Below are 20203 nucleotides of genomic sequence, written 5' to 3'. Positions count from 1 at the left end.
TAACACCTGGCTAGCCATCTTACCCCAAGATTGAATGGCAAAGGATCAAAGGCACAGATGTGCTCAGGACTCGAGAACACTTGCCCAGGAACTTCAGACGCTGTCCAGGAGCTTCAAGGCCATGGCAACTTGGGAGGAAGCCCACGACGTGTAAGGGAGGAGCAGACAGCACACAGCTTACAGGGGATGGGTCCAGGTGCTCTGCTTCTCCAGCTGGTGTCAGCAGGCCCACTTCTTTCCTCTTCTTCTCCAATCACTTAGGCAATCATTTCTAAACAAGATGTGCCACTCACGTTTTTCCTTCCTCCAATACTTCGTGGGTACCACAATGCAAAACACTCCCTTTGACAACATTACTAACATGTTTAAAGGAACTTTCCTCTACATCACCTTTCATAATTAGTATTAACTGGATTAATGTTAAGTAGGGAAGGGAAAAAATAATTTTCAAGTGAATGTTTTTTATACCAGGGTAAAGGACTAACTCTTTAAAGCTTAGGAAAATTGGCTTCTGCAAATTATCTTTTCTGAAGCTTCCAGCTGTATTAAATGCTGATGGTTTTTAAGCACCGAGATGAAAGAGACAAATTCTTTTTCTTTTGTGTTGCTAATTACAATTTTGCTTAGCATTATGAAGCCTGCTTTCCTCTTGAGACATTTGCCAGCATACATTAATTGTGCAAATATTTACAGACTGCTAAAGCACAGGGGCAGCTTCCACCAAAAAAGATATGGAACACTTGAAAAAAAGCCTCTCTGACACATTACATTTGTGGCCAGCTACCCAGAATCAGTGTAAACTATCTGCCCCTTAGCCTCAGCAAATGTGTTTAAAGAACATTGTCCCTGGGTTGATTTAGTGTTTGCTTGGCTGGCAATGGCCGCTGAAGTCTTTCTTCTAAAGCCTTCTTTTTCTCAGGGTTAAAAATAAGGTTTCCAAAAATGTATATTCATCTTATGGATTGCTATACTGTCAACACTTAATCTCTCAGGCCACCCACATGGCAAGGAAGAGGTCTATCCAGGGGTTGTTCCAAATGCCAGGAGTTTCAGAAAGCTAAACTGAACAAGCTAGAAGATTTGACTAGCTACTCCACAAGGCTCTAGGCTCTTAGAACCACCTTGTTTTCCTAGCACGCTAGTTAAGAACCAGGGCTTTGGGGTCAGACAGCCCTGTTCAACTCCTAGCGTTGGCCACTTCCAAGTTGCATGACCTTGAAGAATCTCTCAACCTCCACAAACCTCGTTTTTCCATCTTAAAATGGAAAGAGTCCTATGTGGGTACCTAGGAAATAGTACCAACCTCCAAGAGCCGTGTAAGGAGTAAATGAAATAATGAATGCAGAGCACTTAGCACAATGCCTGGCACACAGAAAGGACTGAATAAATGTTTGACTGTGTTTTTTAAACCAGCCTGAACTTACAAATAATTTAGGCCACAGACAGGAGAAAGGAAAAGGGGGCGGGGAAAGGAAGGGCGAGTGGATTCTAATATCCAGAAGAGGCTCTTTCTGAGGATAATGGCTACCCATACAGAAGAGAGGAGGAACGTGGGCAGGAGCTCAAGCTGACGAGTTGCTAGGAGATCACAGGAAGGCAAGAGAATGGCAGAGCCACCAGCCTGAGCTTCAGAAGAGGAATGGGCCCTGAGTGTACAGATGCCCAGTACAATTCAGGGTGCCCAGTTAGTTTGAATCTCAGAACAATTTGTTTTAGTATACGTATGTCCCAAATAGTGCATGGAACATACTTACATTAAAAATTATTGTTTACCTGGACTTCCAATTTAACTGGGCATCCTGTTTTTGAGGAGTTTTGTTTTTGTTTGTTTTGCTCTGTTTTGTTATTCTTGTTTTGTTTTTGTTGTTTTTTTAAGATTTATTTATCTGACAGAGAGAGACACTGAGAGAGAGGGAACACAAGCGGGGGGAGTGGGAGAGGGAGAAGCAGGCTTCCCTTGGAGCAGGGAGCCGATGTGGGGCTCCAATCCAGGACCCTGGGATCATGACCCGAGCTGAAGGCAGATGCTCAACGACTGAGACACCCAGGCGCCCCTGTTTTTGTTGTTTTGTTTGTTTGTTTGCTCACTGTGGCCACCCTGGCCCTAACTTCAGACAGCCACTCCTCCAGCTGCCCTCACCTCACCCTGGCCCCAAATTCTCACTTCACGGGGAAGTAGGGAGGAGCCAGGGAAATCATGTGGGGGAAGTGGCTGTGCAAACTCCACAGAACTATAAAATCAAGTAAAGGAGACATTTCTTTTGGTGGGTGTCGTTATGAAAACTCTGAATCATCAAGCAAAAGCCAGGTCTTTGTAAATTTAAGGAGATGTATGGAAAATTCCAAGGAGTTTGGGGAGCTTATTCAGAAGGGGACGTTCTAAAGACCCCAATGAGAGGGACTAGATGTGGTGATTCGCAACTGTGGCTGCACCTGAGTCTCACGTCGAATGTTTTTCCAGTCCCCAGGCAGCACCTAGACCAACTAAACCAGGATCTCTGCAAGTGGGACCAGGAATCCGTGTTGTTAAACCCCTCCATGTGATTCCAGTTTACAGCCAAGCTTGCAAAGCAGTGGTAGAATACACCTGTGAAAGGGAAGTTGAACAGGTCAGAAACCTTGGTCCCTGGGGAGGGTGCTAAGGGACGGTTACACCCTTTAGTGTAAACTTCCCTAAGAAGGTAAGGAGGGAAAAAAGAAAAACAAGTAAGAAAAACAAGGGAGGAGGGACTTTGTAGAGATAGGTATAGTCCATCTGCTTAAAAAAAAAAAATTTTAAACATTTTAAAGTAAGTACCAAGAACAAATGAGAATGGCTACTTTTAAAACCAGGAGATTTGGGCGTGAGCAAAAAGCAGTGGGTTAGATAAGAAAAGCAGGTGAGAATTTTCTACAATTAACCCACCAGCACCTACCAGCCACATAACCATTGGGAACAGTGGTCTCTCTCATTCGAGAGGGCAAAATGATCCGTTTGTGATTGAAAAGGGCTGTGTTGGAGGATTTGTACTTTCCATGAAATCACAGATGGCTCGCAATTTTTCCTCTAACTTCTGACAGGACTTGTGGTAGCTGAGGACCAATTTCTCTTTCAGGCATAAAGATTTAGAAGTTGTGGGTGGTTATGTAAAAATGCAGGAATTCATGTGCTGAGTAAGTCACACCTACATGAGAAGCCAGCACTTGTCTTTGACTAGCTAACCGTGATAGTCACCTACAGGAAAATAACCTTTCATATATATTTTTTTCAATCAACAAATATTTATTGAACTATGTGCTAAGCACTGTTCCTGGCATTGGGGATAGAACAGGTAACCAAACAGTCTCTGTCCTCACTGAATTTATATTTTAGTAGAAAATACAGATAGTTCATATATTTTCATATAGTGAGAAGTGTTATAAAGAAAGATAAAGCAGGATAAGATGACGTAGGAGAAGGGCAAGTTAATTTAGGTAGAAAGCTGGGAAAGCCCTTTCTAATGCCTACATCTGAGCAGAAACTTGAGTAGAGTGAGGGGACGCACCATGTGGATATGTGAAAAAGGATGGTTCTAAGCAGAGCAAGCAGCAAGTGCAAAGGCCCTGAGGCAGCTACCACCTGGCCCTGTTTAAGAAACATCAGGAAAGCCAGTGCTGCAGAGCAGGGTGCTAGGCAATAAGGATGAAAGGCAGGCAGGGCCAGATCATGTAGGGCTTTCAACCATGGTGAGCACCTTGGATTTCATGCTAATGCAATAGGAAGTCATTGGAGGGATTTGAGCAGGGAAGTGGTAGGATCTGATGAAGTACTGTAAAAGACACTGTGAAGACTGGCTTAAAGAGGGAAAGAGCAGAAGCAGGGAGCCCAGGTGGGAAGCCGTTGCTGTAGTTGCCTAGGTGGGGTGATGGCAGGTTGGAGTGGCCACGAGGTTGTGAAAGTGGTCAGGTTTGGGCTTTATTTGGGAGGTAGAGCCAGCAGGATTTGCTGATAGATTTGAAGTGGGATTGTGAGAAATGCCAGAAACTGAGGATGGCTCCCAGGTATACGGCACAAGCAGGTAGATAAATGGTGCCATTTCCTGAAACCGGGAACATGTTTGGTGGGAGGGTTGAAAGTGGTGAAATCAACATTTCTATTTTGCACAAGCTGTGTGAGCTATCGACCAGACCCCTGAAGGACACCCCTCCAGTAACCCATCCGATATCCATCCTCCCTGTATCCGCTTCCAATTGCTGCTATAATAAATGAGCACACATTTAGTGGCTTAAAACAACACTAATTTATTCTCTTAGAGTTCTAGAGGCCAGAAATCTTAAATCAAGGACTTGGTAGAGCTGTGTTCCTTCTGAAGACTTAAGGGGAGAATCTATTTCCTGGCTTTTTCTGGCTTCTAGAGGCTGCCCGCGTTCCTTCCCCCTTGGCCCCTTTCTCTAATCTTCAACCTGGCAGTATAGCGTCTTCTCTCTCCTATGGCCAAATGCCTCCCTCTTACAAGGACCCTTGTGATCACATCAGGTCTGCCTGGCTAAGCCAGGATGACCCTCCCATCTCAAGATCCTTAACTTACATCTGCATGTAAGATTATATAAGGCAATATATTCATAGGTTCTAGGGATTAGGATGTGGACATATTTGAGGGGGGTCATTATTTAGCCTACCCTATGTCATGACTTTCTTATCCTCAAAAATATGATTGAGGTCAAAAGAGTAATGTGCCTAACTAAAACACCACATTTCACAGGAGTATTTGCATGTAAAGGTGACTAGAGCATCTTGCCAACAGAAACTAGCACATGCCGGTGGTGGTCACGCCTAACTCCTTGTGCTCATCACTGTAGTGCAGTGGCTTACTCTCAAGTTCTTTCCCTGAGGAGTCCCTCTGGTCCCTGAGCCCACTTTCTACTTGTGCAACAGGCCAGAAGTGCTCAGAAATTAATGTCCCCCCGATGACTGACAGGAGTTGGTATATAAATAGCCCAACTCCCTCACCCCTGGATGAGATGAAAGGCAGCTCCCAGAGTTTTTCAGTGGGATTCAGCTTCAGTTACCCTCAGTGGTAACTTATCTACTATCAAACCTTTTTTTTTTTTAAGATTTATTCATTTATTTGAGGGGAGGAGGGAGAAAGAGCATGTGAGCATTGGTGGGGAGGGGCAGAGGGAAAGGGAGAGAAATCCTCAAGCAGATTCCCCACTGAGCATGGAGCTCTATGCAGGGCTCAGTCTCAGGACCCTGAGATCATGACCTGAGCCAAAATCAAGAATCGGATGCTCAACTGACTGAACCACCCAGGTGCCCTTGATATCAAACCTTTTATCAGCTAGTTTCCCTTCTTTGTTGTAAAACAGGAAGAATAATATCTGCCTTGCCTCCCTCAAGAGGTTTTTGCATGAACAGAAGGAGACACTGCAAATGCTTCGTAAATGGTAAACTACAGAATCAGTTAAGGCGGCATTATGAGACCCGTAGACTATTAGGGCTGTTAGGTACCTGGCAGTCATCTTGTCACCCCCAACCCCCAGAAGGAGAAAGAAGACAACTCCAAGTTCTTCTAGTGAATTGAAGCAGACCACAGCATAAATTTGGTGTCCCAATTCCAGATCTAGTGGGGTTTGGCTCCATCATGATGTTTGTTACCCGGTTCTCTCTTAGATGATTTCTAAGCCTCCTGGGGCCTCTATTTATTCATGTGAAACATAGAAAGAGTGACCTGGCACCCACACTATCACTATGTGGAGTGTTTTGGAGAGTCTTCAAAATCAGGGAGCTCAGCCCCTCTCATTAGAGGTGGGGCCTATGCACAAACTCAGTTGCAAATTGCAGACACAACGCCATTGATTTATTTGACAAACACTTGTAAAGTACTTAATACCTTCTGAGGACTCTTATAAGCTCTTTACAAATATCTGTTCATTTTGCCTCTTCTTAATGGATGAAGAACTATATAGCTAGTACCATCAGGTACATGAGAGACATAAATTAAAATCTCTCAAGGATGATGTCACCTTAGCCTTCAAATTGTTTTCTACATATGATGTAGAATATTATATCCAGTACCCAAGCAAAGGTAACTAGGCATGCACAGAGATAAAATAGCATCTAACAAAAACGAACAGAGGGGCGCCTAGGTGCCTCAGTCAGTTAGGCTTCCAGCTCTTGATTTTGATTCAGGTCATGATTTCAGGGTCAGGAGATTGAGCCTCAGTGGGACTCTGCACTCAGTTGGGAGTCTGCTTGATTCTCTCTCCCTTTCCCTCTACCCTTCCCCCTGTTCATGCTTACACTTTCTGTCTCTTTCTCTCTCTCTCTCTCTCTGTCAAATAAATAAAAATTTTTAAAAAACATAAATATCTGCTTATTTAATCCTCATCACAACTTTATCAAGTAACTACTATTATCATTCTCACTTTCAAGATGAGGAAACTGAGGCATAGAGAGGTTAAGTGACTTCTGTAAGTTCACAGAGCATAGCAATGAACCTGGAAAGTCTGACTCCATGATCAAAAATTGTATGCTATCACCTTTTTTACCATTCCTTTTTTGTCCTTTGTCTCCCTCCAAACTCCCTGCCCCCATCTCTATCCCTGAGCCAGTTCCTAATATTCAAATCATAACATCTCCCAATCAAAATGATTTCCATTTGCACAAGACCATTTAATGTAAATTGACTTAAAAAGTCAAGGGAATATTAGTTTGTCCTAACCAATAAGTCAGGCATGGTTTGACCCAAAGTTTGCCCGTCGTCAAGAGAAGTGTTCTGCGTCTCTGTGATTCTTCCAGCTCTATTCTTTCCTTGTGTCAGCTTCATTTTCAAGTTGGCTTCCCTCAAGGAAACAAAATGCTCTTTTATCCACACACTGCACCACCCAGAGGAAGAAAGGGAGCCTCTGACCCAGAATCCCACTCACAAGGCAGATTCCCTCTGCCTCTGAACCAGTGGGTGAGGCCAAGGCTGGGATCAAGACAGTGTCTACTATCCAAGGGTCACATGTGCCCCAGGGATAACTGGGGAGTGGGAGGGTGGGGAGGCTTCAAGGCTCAGCTGAGGTGTCACCTCCTCCATGACATCTCCCCTTTGGTTTTATCCCCTTCCGCCTTTGGAAGAACAGGTCCTTCCTCTGAATTCCCATGACTCCTGATTTGCCTTGCTCTGACAGCACTCACCACTTCATATTATTCATTTTGGATTCTTCTTGAATCCTCTTCACTTGCTTCTCCAAAGAACTCTCCACTGTTCTCCATTCTTCTCTGCTATGTTCTGTACCCCAGCAGATGGACCATTTCTCTTTTTAGCCCACTCCCATCAGATTTTCTCCTCTACACCACTCCACTAAAATAGCTCTCGCCAAGATCATGATGGCCTCCATCTTGCCAAATCCAGTGACCAGTTGTCAGTTCTCATCTTGCTCATTCTCTTGGCAGCATTTGGCATGGATGACCCTTCCCTCCTTCCAAAACATTTGCTTCCACTTCCAGATACCACACGCTTCTGTGTTGTCACATACTCCTCTGCTCCTTTCTAATCTCCTTTGCTGGCCTCTCCCCTTCCTGCTCCACCTCTACTTAACCCTACTCTCTCCATGAGGGCCATAGTTTTGAGAGTGGCAACTTTCGCCTTCCTACAACCACTGCTTCTGTGTGGTGGCACCTCACCCACAGCTACCGCTCTCATCAGAATCTGGCAACACTGCTACCTCCTCTTATCCCAGCAGGCCTGGAGGTGGTGAAGACTTCCCACCATTGCTAGACACTGAATGCTTCCCCACCCCTTGTTGGTTCTCTTAATCCAGCCAACACCTCTATAGATAGTCCCTTTAACAAGTCTCTTCCATAAATCCTTGGAGCATGCTATTCCCTGCTAGGACCCTGAGTAACACATTGCTTGGTTTTGTTATGTCACTTAGCTCCCATATTAGCTTATAAGGTCACTAAGAACACTGCCCATGTTTAATTCTTCTTTTATCCCCAATAGTGCTTGCTATCCAGTTGGTACCAATAAATACTGAAATAAAATATTCTTTCTTATTAACTGCCTTCAACTTGAACAGGAAATCAAAGTGATACAAGCATTAAAACACACACACACACACACACACACACACACACACACACCTCCCAGGACAAAAGGCAAAAGAATGAAATAATGGTAAGTGCTGATTTTATGGGTTTTGCCTGATTCCTCAAATTCATAATTTATTCAAAATCCATATGGAACATGCTTTTTCTTCTCCAGGCCCAGACATGAAAGATAGTTACTTTTGTTACAATAGAAATTGAAGTACAAATAAACTGAGAAGCAGGGAAGATCCATTGCTGACCAAGAGGAGGATCTAAGAAACATAGGGTGCCAGGAGTTGCATCATACCTTATGCAGGAGATGGGTTTTTGGGGAAGAAGCTATTCTGTGGGGTCCCAGCTTTTGGGAGTCCCCTTCCTACTTTGCTTGTTTCTCTCTCTTCCTATTATGAGCTATGTTACTACCCCTTCCCTACCACCCTCATCCCACTGCCCCAATGGCAACCAGGTGGGCAATATAAGGACTCAGGGCAATAAAGGGAAAGGTAGAGAAGAAAAAAGAAGCCCCATCGTCTCTCATCTGGCCCCAGTGGTAGTCTTGTTCGCTAACTCCCTAGGCCACAATCTTCAGGCCATCCTCTATCACCTATAGACATCCCCTGTTCCCCAGAAATTGGACCCAAGAATTCTTTCGCAATAAAGAGGATTTTGGCTTCAATCTTCTATGGATCCAAGGGTCCTCTTTTGACATCTGTGTCTGCTTTTGCTTTTACAAGTGAATCCAAGAATAAAAATAGACACTGCTGTGTATGCGTTGAGGGAGGTGGGTAGACGATTACCTTTATTCTCTTTCTCATATTTCAAAAACCATTAGCGAGCCTCAAAAAGCATAAACTGGATGTCCACGTGGATGACCAAACTCCCTACGCTCTCAGTTCCTTGACCTCATCACCAATGACCTTCCTTCTCCACTATAGCAAAGCCACCCACTCCCTACAGCTGCTCTACTTTTCAGATCAGCGGTCAGTCATGCTGACTCCAAGCACTGCTTCTTACCTTTCCAGCCAACTTGCCCATCTTTCTTCAATCTCACCAGTACTTCCTCCCTAGGAGTCCCCTTCTATTCTCTCTCCTCCATATGCCCCTCCGATTCCATGGTTCATCATTTGGGGCAGGCTTTTGCAAATATCCTAAGTTCCCTTGCTCCTTTTTCTATCTGTGGTATCTTCCTGGCAATAAATAAATAAATAAATATTTTTAAAAAACACACCAAAACACCATTAACCTGAAATGAACCGCAACCTTCAGCTTCCCCATCCTGTTCCTGAATAGCTGAATGCCACTAGAGAAAATCACATATCAGTCAGACAGGAATCTTGCTAAATTCAAGGGCACAAATCTCAAGAGACTCTCAACACTCCGAGCATCAAGCAATACTTGCAGAGTGGGCAAATATATAAGGAAGGAACTGGGGATTCTGAAATGAATGCCCTGCTTGCAGGTAGAGGAGCAAGCAAAAAGCCAAAGCAGAAGAGAACCAGATGAGAAGAGTACATTGGAAGCAAAGAGGAGGATTTCAACAAGGCTTGACTGTCATTGCCTCTTGTGAGCAAACCCTTTTTAAAAAAGATTTTATTATTTATTTGAGAGAGAGAGAACACAAGTGGGGTGGGGGCTGGTGAGCAAAACTCTTATTTTTAGGAGTTGTTGGGTGGCCGTACAGGAGAGCCTGCCTTGTGCCACCCTGTTGAGGACAACTCTGTTACGGATGAAGAAGCAAACTGTCCCGGAGATCCTTGGCATGTGCAAGTGTGTTGGAGAAGTCAGGCTTTTGTTTCCTCATCTGGTACAAAGGAATCCCCCCTACCTCCCCCGGGAGGACCTTGGGAGGATACGGATGGGTGGGAAGCAAAGGCATTATTTCAACAGTAATGAGTGTACGAGGTCAAGGCAAGGCTGACACTGTTCTCAATAAGAAGCGTTGTGACTATGAACAAAGGCTAGTGGGAATTTTTTTTTTATTTGTTTGCTTTTATTTTCTGATGCTAGACAGTTGGAATGCCAAGGGCAGTTCTGTGCCAAGCCACAAAAGGAATGAAAGCCCAGAACTTTCCCTAGGACAGCAACTTCCATACGAGCTAAAGGCAAGCATAAAATCTGCCCTAAGGTAGTAACTTAGGAACTTCCTGTTGGTTCACATTTCAAACAGATTGTATTTAATTTTCACCGTACCCCTCAGAGCTCAGAGTGGACAGCCAGCGATCAGGTCAGGAGACCCAGGGACAGGGCACTTGGCTGAGAACTGAAGCAGCGACCCCCTGGTTTCTAGTAAGTACTGCTTGGTTTGAATGTTTTAGGTTCTCAAGGCTGTGGTAATCTGAAATACTAATTGAACAAAATTGCTGTTTTGGGCTCGCGGTTCATAACTGTACAGTCAGAAGGAGATAGGACCTCTTGGTATCGCGCTGATTAAATCCCAAATGACATTAAAATGAACAGGTTATAGGCAATGATAGTGGGTAGATTCCTCTGAATGAGATCAAAGAGAGAAATCTGAAAGGCTTTTTTGTTTGCCGGCAATGACAAGAAATGCAAGTAGAACTATGAAAAGGTTTAATTCTTCTTTCTTAAATAGGAGGAAAAGCAAAGTGGTTCAGACAACTCTCAGGTTAGCATTCTGGCTCTGCTTCTTTTTTAGTTACGTGGTCAAAAGCAAATTGCTTAGTATCTCTGATAACAGGTTCCTCATCTGTAAAATGGGTATTATACCATTGTAAAAGTAGTGTCAGTTTTATGGTATTATATGTAAAAATATATGTGAAATCTATATATTTTATAAATAAAAATATATATGAAATTGAATGAGATTTCATATATAATATATAATTTTGCTTATATAACGTAAGCTTATGCTTTATTTTGCTTATGTTATACAAGCAAAATTTATATAATAGGTTTCATATATAATGGATTTCACATATGTATACATATACTGGATTTCATATATGTAATACAAAATTCATATACATAATATGAAATATATGTTATGTAGGAAGTCCAGTATTTATATACATATACAGTTGAATCTTGAACAACATGGGGGTTAGGGGTGATGACCCCCCCACACAGTTGAAAATCCACGTATAACTTTTGACTCCCCCAAACACTTAACCACAAACATCCCACTATTAACCAGAAGCCTTAGAGTTGGTTGACGCATATTTTGCATGTTATAGGTATTATTTATAACATGCAAAATATGTATAGAAGGCCCTTTGCCTCCTCCCATTTTCCTGGGACTGCCCTGGCACTGCCCTGCTTGATGCTACCCTCTCTTTTGAGAGTTACTCTGATCACCAACACATGCCTGGTTGCAAAGACCTGCCCTGCCCCGAGACCCTTTCCTCTGTGGGATCCCCCTTCTCGCAGGGCCCCACGGTGGTCAAGGGATCCCGGCACAGCTGCCAGGAAAGAGCTCCAGCTCCCCAAGTCAGTTTCACCCCAGAGCCGGGCAGGCACCTGAGACAGCTTAAGAACACGACTATGCCCAGGTCCTTGCTCTTCAGTTTCCCTCTGGAGAAAGCAAGTTCCTGGCATGGAGGAGGGCTTATCCTATGCTTGCTCTTGGCTAGACATGCTTTCTCAGCTGCACTGGGTCCATAGCCTCCTGCCCTCTGCCCTGTTGTTGTCTCTCCTCCTCGGTGCTGTCTCCCCCAGGAGCTTTGTTGTCAGAGCCCCTTACGGAGCAGGAGCAGAGAAAGTCCAGGGAACATGGCTCTTTCCGTCGTGCTAGCAACACCTCCACCGAACTGCCACTTGGTGAACACAAGTTGCTTGTATGTGTCCTTGTTACTCTGGCGACTATCAGCCTTAGGGGCAGAATGGAAAGTGGGAGGCTGATAACCCATCGCAGCAACATTCGCGGGCACCACCCCGATGCTCCACGACTGAGTGGCTAATCAGTGAAGCACACTTGTTTGAGGACTAACTGGCGTTTAACTTCCTTTTGACAGATGAGAACAGCCAGCCATAATGGAACCCAAACCTCAGAAGAGTCCAGGTACCCAGGGGGTATTCTCTCTGAAGTAAAAAACTTTGTTAAAAACGACGAACAATTCTGGTCAAGCTAACCAGGATACAGAAGACAGTTGTAGTGAGACTAAGGCAGAAAATCATTCTGGAACAATGATTCTTGGTATGGAGAGTGTGGTAGGGGCTGTTGGATTCGGTTAATTATTCTGTAAGAGCTCACCTATCCGGAAATTTGACATTTTCTGATTTTCATTAACCAAATGTTCCATCTGTTGCTTGGAGATGGTACTAAAACAGATAATAGCCCAGAAAAGACTGAAGAGTATTTCGTAATTTGGTAGGAAATTCTCACTGAGAAATCGCCTAAATTGTTATTAGAGAGGTAGCTCGAGGTTTATTATTCAAAGGTCCTTGTTCTCGTTGACATAGTTCATTGCAGGTGGGTAGTTAGGAAAGCAGAGGGTAGGATGAAATAATTTAGAAAGCAAATTATCCAATTCAATTTAAAAATAGTTTTGAATATCTATTCAAAGCACCTATTATTAGTAAAGTCACGGTGCTTCATATTGCAGAGAATATACAGATTGAGTTATAGAGTCATTGCTCTCCGTGAGTTTACAAATTTTGTTGGGAAGTTAAGTGAAACACATATGAGTCACTGTATTGAGAAGCTAAGATAAGCACAAATAATCAGGGTTTGATAGGAATCAGAAGTGCAAAATGTTTTGGGAACCTAGGGAAGAGCATACAAGTAGTTGTGGGAATCCAGAGAGATTTTATGGGAAGGCATCTAAGCTGGACCCTAAAAGATGTGTAGGGTTTTAAAAGAGATTGGAAAAGAGCACATCTCAGCAGAGAGGGATGGCATGAACAAAAGCAATGCATGGGTTAGAGGCAAGGTGTGTCAGAGCACAATGCGTGTAGAAAGTAGGGGAGAGTAGAGGATGAAGCCGTGGCACTCTGCTGCGCCCCGTCTTGACCTCACATGACCCAGAATCCTTGAAAAGGCTTTTGAGCAAGAGAAAGGGGTCATTAGATTTGCATTTTAGGCTGGTCATATTTTTTTGAAATAGCTTTGTGCGGTGCACATGACATACAATTAACTGCACAAATGTAAAATGTACAGTCTGGTAAGTTTTGGTATGTGGATATGCCTGGGAAACCATCACCACAATCAAGATAATGAACATATGCATCACTCCCAAAAGTTTTCTGTTACTGATTTCCAATTTGATTCCATTACGTTCTGAAAATATACTTTGTAAACCTTGGATCCTTTCAGATGTATTGAGACTGGTTTTATGGCCCAGAATATGACCTGTTGGGTACATGTTGCATGTGCCCTCGAGAAGCGTGTTCATTCTGCTCTTGTTGAGTGTTCTATAAATGTCAATCAGATCGAGTTTGTTGATAGTGTTGTCCAAGTCCACTGTACCTTTATGATTTTCTGCCTATTTTTTCTATCAGTTATGGAGAGAGGGGTATTGAAATCCCTGACTATAATTATGGATTTGTCTATTTCTCTGTGATGTTCTATCAGTTTTTGCTTCATGTATGTTGAAGCTCTGTTATTAGGTACATAAATGTGTAGGATTGTTATGTCCTCTTGATTAATTGACCCCTTTATCATTATAAAAAGATCCTTATCCCTGGTAATATTTTTTTGCTTTAATTTTAATTATTTTTTGCTTTAATATAGCCAGCCCAGCTTTCTTTGGACTGTTGTTGGCATAGTATGTCCTTTTTCTGACCTTTTATTTATAACCTATTTGTGCCTTTGTATTTGAAATACGTTTCTTGTAAGTATCATACAGTTGGGTCTTGCTTTTTTATCTAATCTGACATCTCTGTCTTTTAATTGGTTTAAGACAATTTATGCTTAATGTGATTATTGATATGATCAGGTTTGAGTCTATCATAGTGTTATTTTCTATTTATCTCATTTTTTTCTTTGTTCACCTTTTTCCTCGTTTTCATCCTTTTTTGAATTAATTGAGTACTTCTATGATACTATTTATCTCCTTTCTTGGCTTATTAATTATAACTATTTGTTCTGTTATTTTAGTGGTTCCCTTAGGGCTAATAGTGTATATCTTTAACATATCAAGTCTATCTTATTACAAGTGATATTATACCAATTCACATATTATAGAAGAATTTTACAAAAGTATACTTCTATTTTCCCTTCCTGGCCTTCATGCATTTTACTTATTGAAATTGTATTTTTCTTACACATATGCTATAATCTGCACAACATATTGTTAGTATTTTTGTTTGAACAATCAATTGAAGTTTTAAATGTTTTAAATAGTAAGAAGACAACTCAAATAAATATTTACCCTTGCAGTTACCATTCAGTGTTCTTCCTTCACTTATATAAATTCAGATTTCCAGGGGCACCTGGGTGGCTCAATCAGTTAAGCATCTGCCTTCAGCTTGGGTCATGATCCTGGGGTCCTGGGATTGAGCCCCACATTGGGCTCCCTGCTCAGTAGAGAGTCAGCTTCTCCCTCTCCCCAGCCCCTGCTCATGCTCTCTCTATCTCTCTCTCTCAAATAAATAAATAAAATCATAAAATAAAATAAAAAACAATCATTACCATAAAAAATATTCAGATTTCCACTGGTATCATTTTTTTTTTCCAGCCAGAGGACTTCCTTTAATGTTTCTTGTAATGCAGGCCTCCTGTTGATGAATGCCTTTAGCTTTTGTATGTCTGAAAAATGTCTTGAAATTGCCTTTATTTTAAAGATATTTTTGCCGCATTTAGAAATCTAGAATGACTGTTTTTCTTTCGGTACTTTTAAATATGTTGTTCCACTGGTTTTTTGCTTGCATTGTTTCTGATGAGAAATCTAATGTCTTACGTATGTTTTTTTTTCCCTTCTGCATACATATTCCAAACACCACCCCCCCACACACACTGGCTGATTTTAAGGTTTTTTCCTTTATCACTGGTTTTGAGCAATTTGATTACGATGTGTTTTAGTGTAGTTTTCTTCATGTACCTTGTGTTTGGGGTTCCTGATCTACTTGGATCTGTGGGTTTATTAATTTTCTTTAAATTTATAAACTTTTCAGCTTAATTTCTTCAGATGTTTTTCTGTCTACCTTCCCCACTTAGGGATTTCATTACTTGTCTAGTAGGCCACTTGAAATTATCCCGTGGTGCCCTGGTGCTCTTTTAATGTTTTTTGATTCTCTTTTCACTCCGCATTTATGTTGATAGTCCCTATTACTTGTCTTCCTGTGCACTAAACCTGCGATTAATGCTATTTACCCTGCGTTTTTGTCTGTTTGTTGCTGAGACATTGTAGTTTTCACCTTTAGACATTCACTTTGGATCTTTTTTATATCATCCATATCACTACCTAATTTCTTCAGTCTATAAAATACAGTTATAGTGACTGTTCCTATGGCTTTCTCTGCTCATTCGAACATCTGTGTCAGTTCTAGGCCCATTTCAATAAATTATCTTCCTAATTATGGGTCATGTTTTTCCTGCCTCTTTGCATGTTTGGTAGTTTTTGATTGGTTACCGGACATTGAAAATTTGACCTTGTTGGGTGCTGCATATTTTTGTATTTCTACAAATCTTGAGCTTTGTTCTGGGATGCAATTAAGTTTTTTGGAAACAATTTGATCCTTTTAAGGCTTTCTTTATGATGTGTTAGGTGGATCTGGAGCAGGCCCTGGCCCAGAGATAATTATCCCTCACTACTGAGGCAAGACCTCTCTGAGTACCCTACCCAGTGTCTTGCCAGTCTTACCAGTCTGGCTGGAAGGAACAGGTAATTCTTCTGGTTCTGTGTGAGTACCAGACATTGTTCCCTCTAATCTTTTCTAATGGTACTTTCTCTGGCCTTGGGTAGTTTCCTCACACTGATATATTGATTAAGACTCTTGAATACTTAAGAAGAACCTTATGCATGTTTCTGTGATTCTTTCTGTGTGCAGTTCTTTCTTCTCTAGCACTCTATCCTATGAACTCTAGTGCCTTGATCTCCCTGAACTCTTAGCTCTGTCTCCTCAACTCGGGAGCCCACCTGGTTCCACCTCAGTTCCCCTTTCCAGTGCTATAGCCTGGAATCTCTCTCAAGGGAATTGTAGGGCCCACCTTGATTGTTTCCTGTCTCTTAGGGATCAGTGACTTTCGTTCCCCATGCTCAGCGTCTTGAAAACCACTATTTTATATATTCTGTCTGGTAAGCCCAGTCCCTGTTATTCTGTCTTTGCCCAAAATGCTAGATCAGTCAGAGTCGGTGTTTAGTCTCAGGGGTATGTCAAGGATGGATTTGAAGATGTCAAGACTGGAATTAGGGGGTCAAACTGGACAGCTACTGAAACAATACAGTGAAAAACATATAGGGGCGCCTGGGTGGCTCAGTTGGTTAAGCGACTGCCTTCCGCTCAGGTCATGATCCTGGAGTCCCGGGATCGAGTCCCACATCGGGCTCCCTGCTCAGCAGGAAGTCTGCTTCTCCCTCTGACCCTCTTCCCTCTCATGCTCTCTATCTCTCATTCTCTCTCTCTCTCAAATAAATAAATAAAATCTTAAAAAAAAAAACATATAAAGGTCTCAAATTCACATGATTTGAAACATACTGAAACGTTTGAAGGTCTTGAAGGCAGTGCAGGTAAGAACAGAGAAATAGGGATGGATCCCAGAAGTATTCGGGAAGTGAAAATAGGCATGATTTAGTCATTGACTGGCCATAAGGCTGGTGGAAGGGTGAGAGTTGAGGTGCTTCCTCAGCATCAGTTCTGGAGAAAACAGTGCCATTGCCACGGTCAACAAACACCGTCAGTTTCTGTGCCTTGGATCTGGTAGTCAGTGTGAATACTGGGGACACCCTGGGAATGCCCAAACTGGGCGACGTCTTCACAGATATTTACTTTACTTTCAGATTATGCTAACTGTAGGGGCACCTGGGTGGCTCAGCCAGTTGAGCATCTGATGCTTGATTTCAGTTCTGGTCATGATCTCAGGGTCATGAGATCGAGTCCCATGCCTGGCTCCATGCTGGGTGTGGACCCTACTTGAGATTCTCTCTCCCTCTCCCTCTGCCCCTCCCCTCTTAAAAAAAAAAGATTCTGCTAATTGTATACAATGTTATCAGAGACTTCTAAGACCACATTTTCATAAAATATCTATGTCTGTTGAACCCTCTAAATTTAATACCACCAAAGAGCACCTATGTTATAGGCAGATGAGAGACTGGTTTATTCTGCAAATGATAAAGGCTAAAATTTCCTCTATTATTAATAATAGCTACTCTTCAGTGAGCCTTACTGTGTGCCGGGCCCAGTCCTGAGAGGTTTCCGTGCATTAACTCCTTCAGTCCTCACCACAAATCTGTAAGATCAGTGCCATTGTCTCCATTTTACGATGAGGAAACAGGGAGACTTAGTGACCCAAGGTGCACTATAAATACTTGTTCAGTAAATAAATCTGTGACTTTTGTCCAAGGCCATGCAGTGGTTTTAAAGAGGAGCTAATGGCAATATTGTTTCCTTCTATTTTTCTTTTCCTTTTCGTGTGTGTGTGTGTGTGTGTGTGTGTGTGTGTGTGTGTGTGTGTGTGTGTGAAGGGATGAGTGGTGGGGAGCAGGCTGATTTGCTGCAGAGGGAGGAGAAGGAGGCAAGGTGAGGACAGCTGCCTAAGAATTACTAGAGTCTAGTAATTACTAGACTCTAGTAAGAAGCTAAAAAAGCGCACCTGGCTGGCTTGGTTGGAAGAGCATGTGACTCTTGATCCCAGGGTCATGAGTTTAAGTTGGATGTAGAGATTACTTAAATAAATAAACTTAAAAAAATGTTAAAAAGGGGGCGCCTGGGTGGCTCAGTTGGTTAAGCATCTGCCTGCAGCTCAGTCATGATCACAGGGTCCTGGGATTGAGTCCCACATCGGGCTCCTTGCTCAACAGGGAGCCTGCTTCTCCCTCTGCCCCTCCCCCCTCTCATGCTCCCACTCCCTCTCACTCTCTCTCTCAAATGAATACCTAAAATCTTAAAAAAAACTATTCTAAAACAATGTTTTAAAAAAAGAATCACTAAAAAACTAATGGTGTATGTATGGTGATTAACATAACAATAAAAAATTTAAAAAAAAAGAATCACTAGATAGACTGCAGCATAATGTCCCCATCAGCTGTGCTACCTAAGCCTGATTCTGGGTTTCCACTTAATAAAAAAGCTCTAACTCTTTAGTAAAGGCTGTCTTTTATAAAACCATGGGCAAACTAGAACTAACAGACTGGATGGGAAAGCAAAACGAAGCTCTTTTTTTTTTAAATAAATTTTATTTTAACAACATTGCATTTTTCTAGATAATGAAAGTAGTGCAGATTTCTTGAAGACATTTTTGAAAATACAGAAAAAAAGCCCCTATAAATTTCCATACTTACTGAGAAGCAGTTAACATTTTGGAAAACTTGTGATTTAACCACTTTGCCACCTCATTTTCAATAGCAGGTGGTTTTGCTTTTGTTTGTTAAGCCAAGGCAAGGCAGAATTATCCTGCTCCACTGGCTGGTTCTTCAGTGAGAGTAGAGACAAACCCTCGCTCACAGCTGGCAAGCCAGCAACATGCCCCTAGATGCTAGAGCTAGACATTAAGGAGCTTCTACATGTCATCTGAAGGAAGGTCCTGACTGTGGACGAAATAAGAACACTCTTGGTCCTTCGGCTTCTTTGTTTTCCTGGCCTATTATAGATGTTCTTTCCCATCACTGAATAAGTTGAAGACCTTTCCAGAAGTAAACAGTGTTTTCCAATTGAAGCAGTTCTTTTCCAAACTTTACAGGGAACAAACTGAGTCTGTTCACTTTCTTTTATTAGGCAAACAATTTACATTTTATTATGAAAATGAAGTCTGCAAACAAGATTACTTTATTAAATCACCACCTCCTCAGCTTTTCTTCTCTGCTGTAAGTATTCACCATGATTTAACAGGCCTCCCACCAGGCTTATGAACATTTTTAAAATCCTTTCTCTTCCTCCGAGATTTAACTAAGATGAAAAATGTTTTCATTTTTCAGTCCTCTTGGAAAAAGCGGTTTTTCATTCTTTCAAAGAGTGGGGAAAGGAGCCTGCGTCTTTCCTACTACAAAGACCAACATCGTCGAGGGTCCATTGAAATTGACCGGTGTGTATCCAATTGAGAAAACGTTTATAGCAGCAAATATTAACAAGGTGCATACAAATAAAAATTTAAATCATTGACTGAAAGAACCAAAGACTTCACACTCAGCAATATCTGTTGCTGAAAAGAAGCTAAAATGAGGAACATTTTTGAGTAAAAACATAGCTAAATACGTGTTTTGTATTGTATACTATAGTTCATAAATTATTAATTAATAAGCATCTAGTTACAAAAGATTTTGATTCACTTCACTTATGGATGAGGGCAGATAAAATCATCATTTCATAAAGCCAAGATGGATTTTTTTTTAAGATTTTATTTATTTATTTGACAGAGAGAGATAGCAAGACCAGGAACACAAGCAGGCGGAGTGGGAGAGGGAGAAGCAGGCTTCCCGCCAAACAGGGAATCAGATGCAGGGCTCGATCCCAGGACCCCGGGATCATGACCTGAGGTGAAGGCAGACGCTTAACGACTGAGCCACACAGGCGCCCCAAAGCCAAGATGGATTTTTAAAAAGTATTTAGATTGGCTCTTTTTGTCTTCTTTTTAAGAAATTACATACAAAAAAGAAAATTAGAAAACATGATACTTTGTAGAACAAAGACTCCAACTGAAAAAAGAATTTTTGAATTAAGTTTGAGGCTGAACAAAGTATTTTCAATCAGTGTTGAACCAGATCTAAACTTATTTTCTAAAATTATCGGACAGTTTCCAAAATATTGATCAAGCAGATCTAAATTTTATTCAGTTTGAATCCTAATATGAAACACTAGTCTTCGTGTTTGAATCTGCTTAATACTTCGTGTTCTATATCTGACAGAAATTCCAGTGTAGAAGTTGGCATAAGTGGCCGTGAAAAAATGCAGTCTGTACATAAGATGTTTAAATGCCGCCCTGATGAGGTGATGTCCATCCGAACCACTAACAGAGAATACTTCCTCATTGCTCAGGACAGGTAAGTCGCAAATTAGCACAGAATGTTTCCCATGTGCACAATAAAAAATAGACACACAGACAAATAAAACATT

General features: G+C 41.9%; 1 protein-coding gene across 1 annotated transcript in view; it reads left to right on the top strand.

Annotated features, from left to right (window-relative positions):
• Positions 1 to 2285: 2285 nt before the first annotated feature.
• Positions 2286 to 20203, top strand: part of PLEKHS1 (pleckstrin homology domain containing S1) — a 31520-nt gene continuing 13602 nt past the window's right edge. The window contains exons 1-7 of the mRNA XM_088020062.1: positions 2286 to 2609; positions 9498 to 9601; positions 10236 to 10324; positions 12010 to 12056; positions 18869 to 18957; positions 19069 to 19175; positions 19996 to 20130. Coding sequence (XP_087876188.1) covers positions 12029 to 12056; positions 18869 to 18957; positions 19069 to 19175; positions 19996 to 20130 — 359 coding nt within the window. The 5' untranslated portion in view covers positions 2286 to 2609; positions 9498 to 9601; positions 10236 to 10324; positions 12010 to 12028. The remainder of the gene's footprint in view (positions 2610 to 9497; positions 9602 to 10235; positions 10325 to 12009; positions 12057 to 18868; positions 18958 to 19068; positions 19176 to 19995; positions 20131 to 20203) is intronic.

This window comes from Eumetopias jubatus, unplaced genomic scaffold (genome assembly GCF_037043125.1).
Source record: "Eumetopias jubatus isolate StellerSeaLion01/CBP00866 unplaced genomic scaffold, mEumJub1_p1.0 scaffold_17, whole genome shotgun sequence".
NCBI lineage: Eukaryota > Metazoa > Chordata > Mammalia > Carnivora > Otariidae > Eumetopias > Eumetopias jubatus.
Note: the sequence above shows the minus strand (reverse complement) of the source record. Positions and strands in the feature narration are given on the sequence as shown.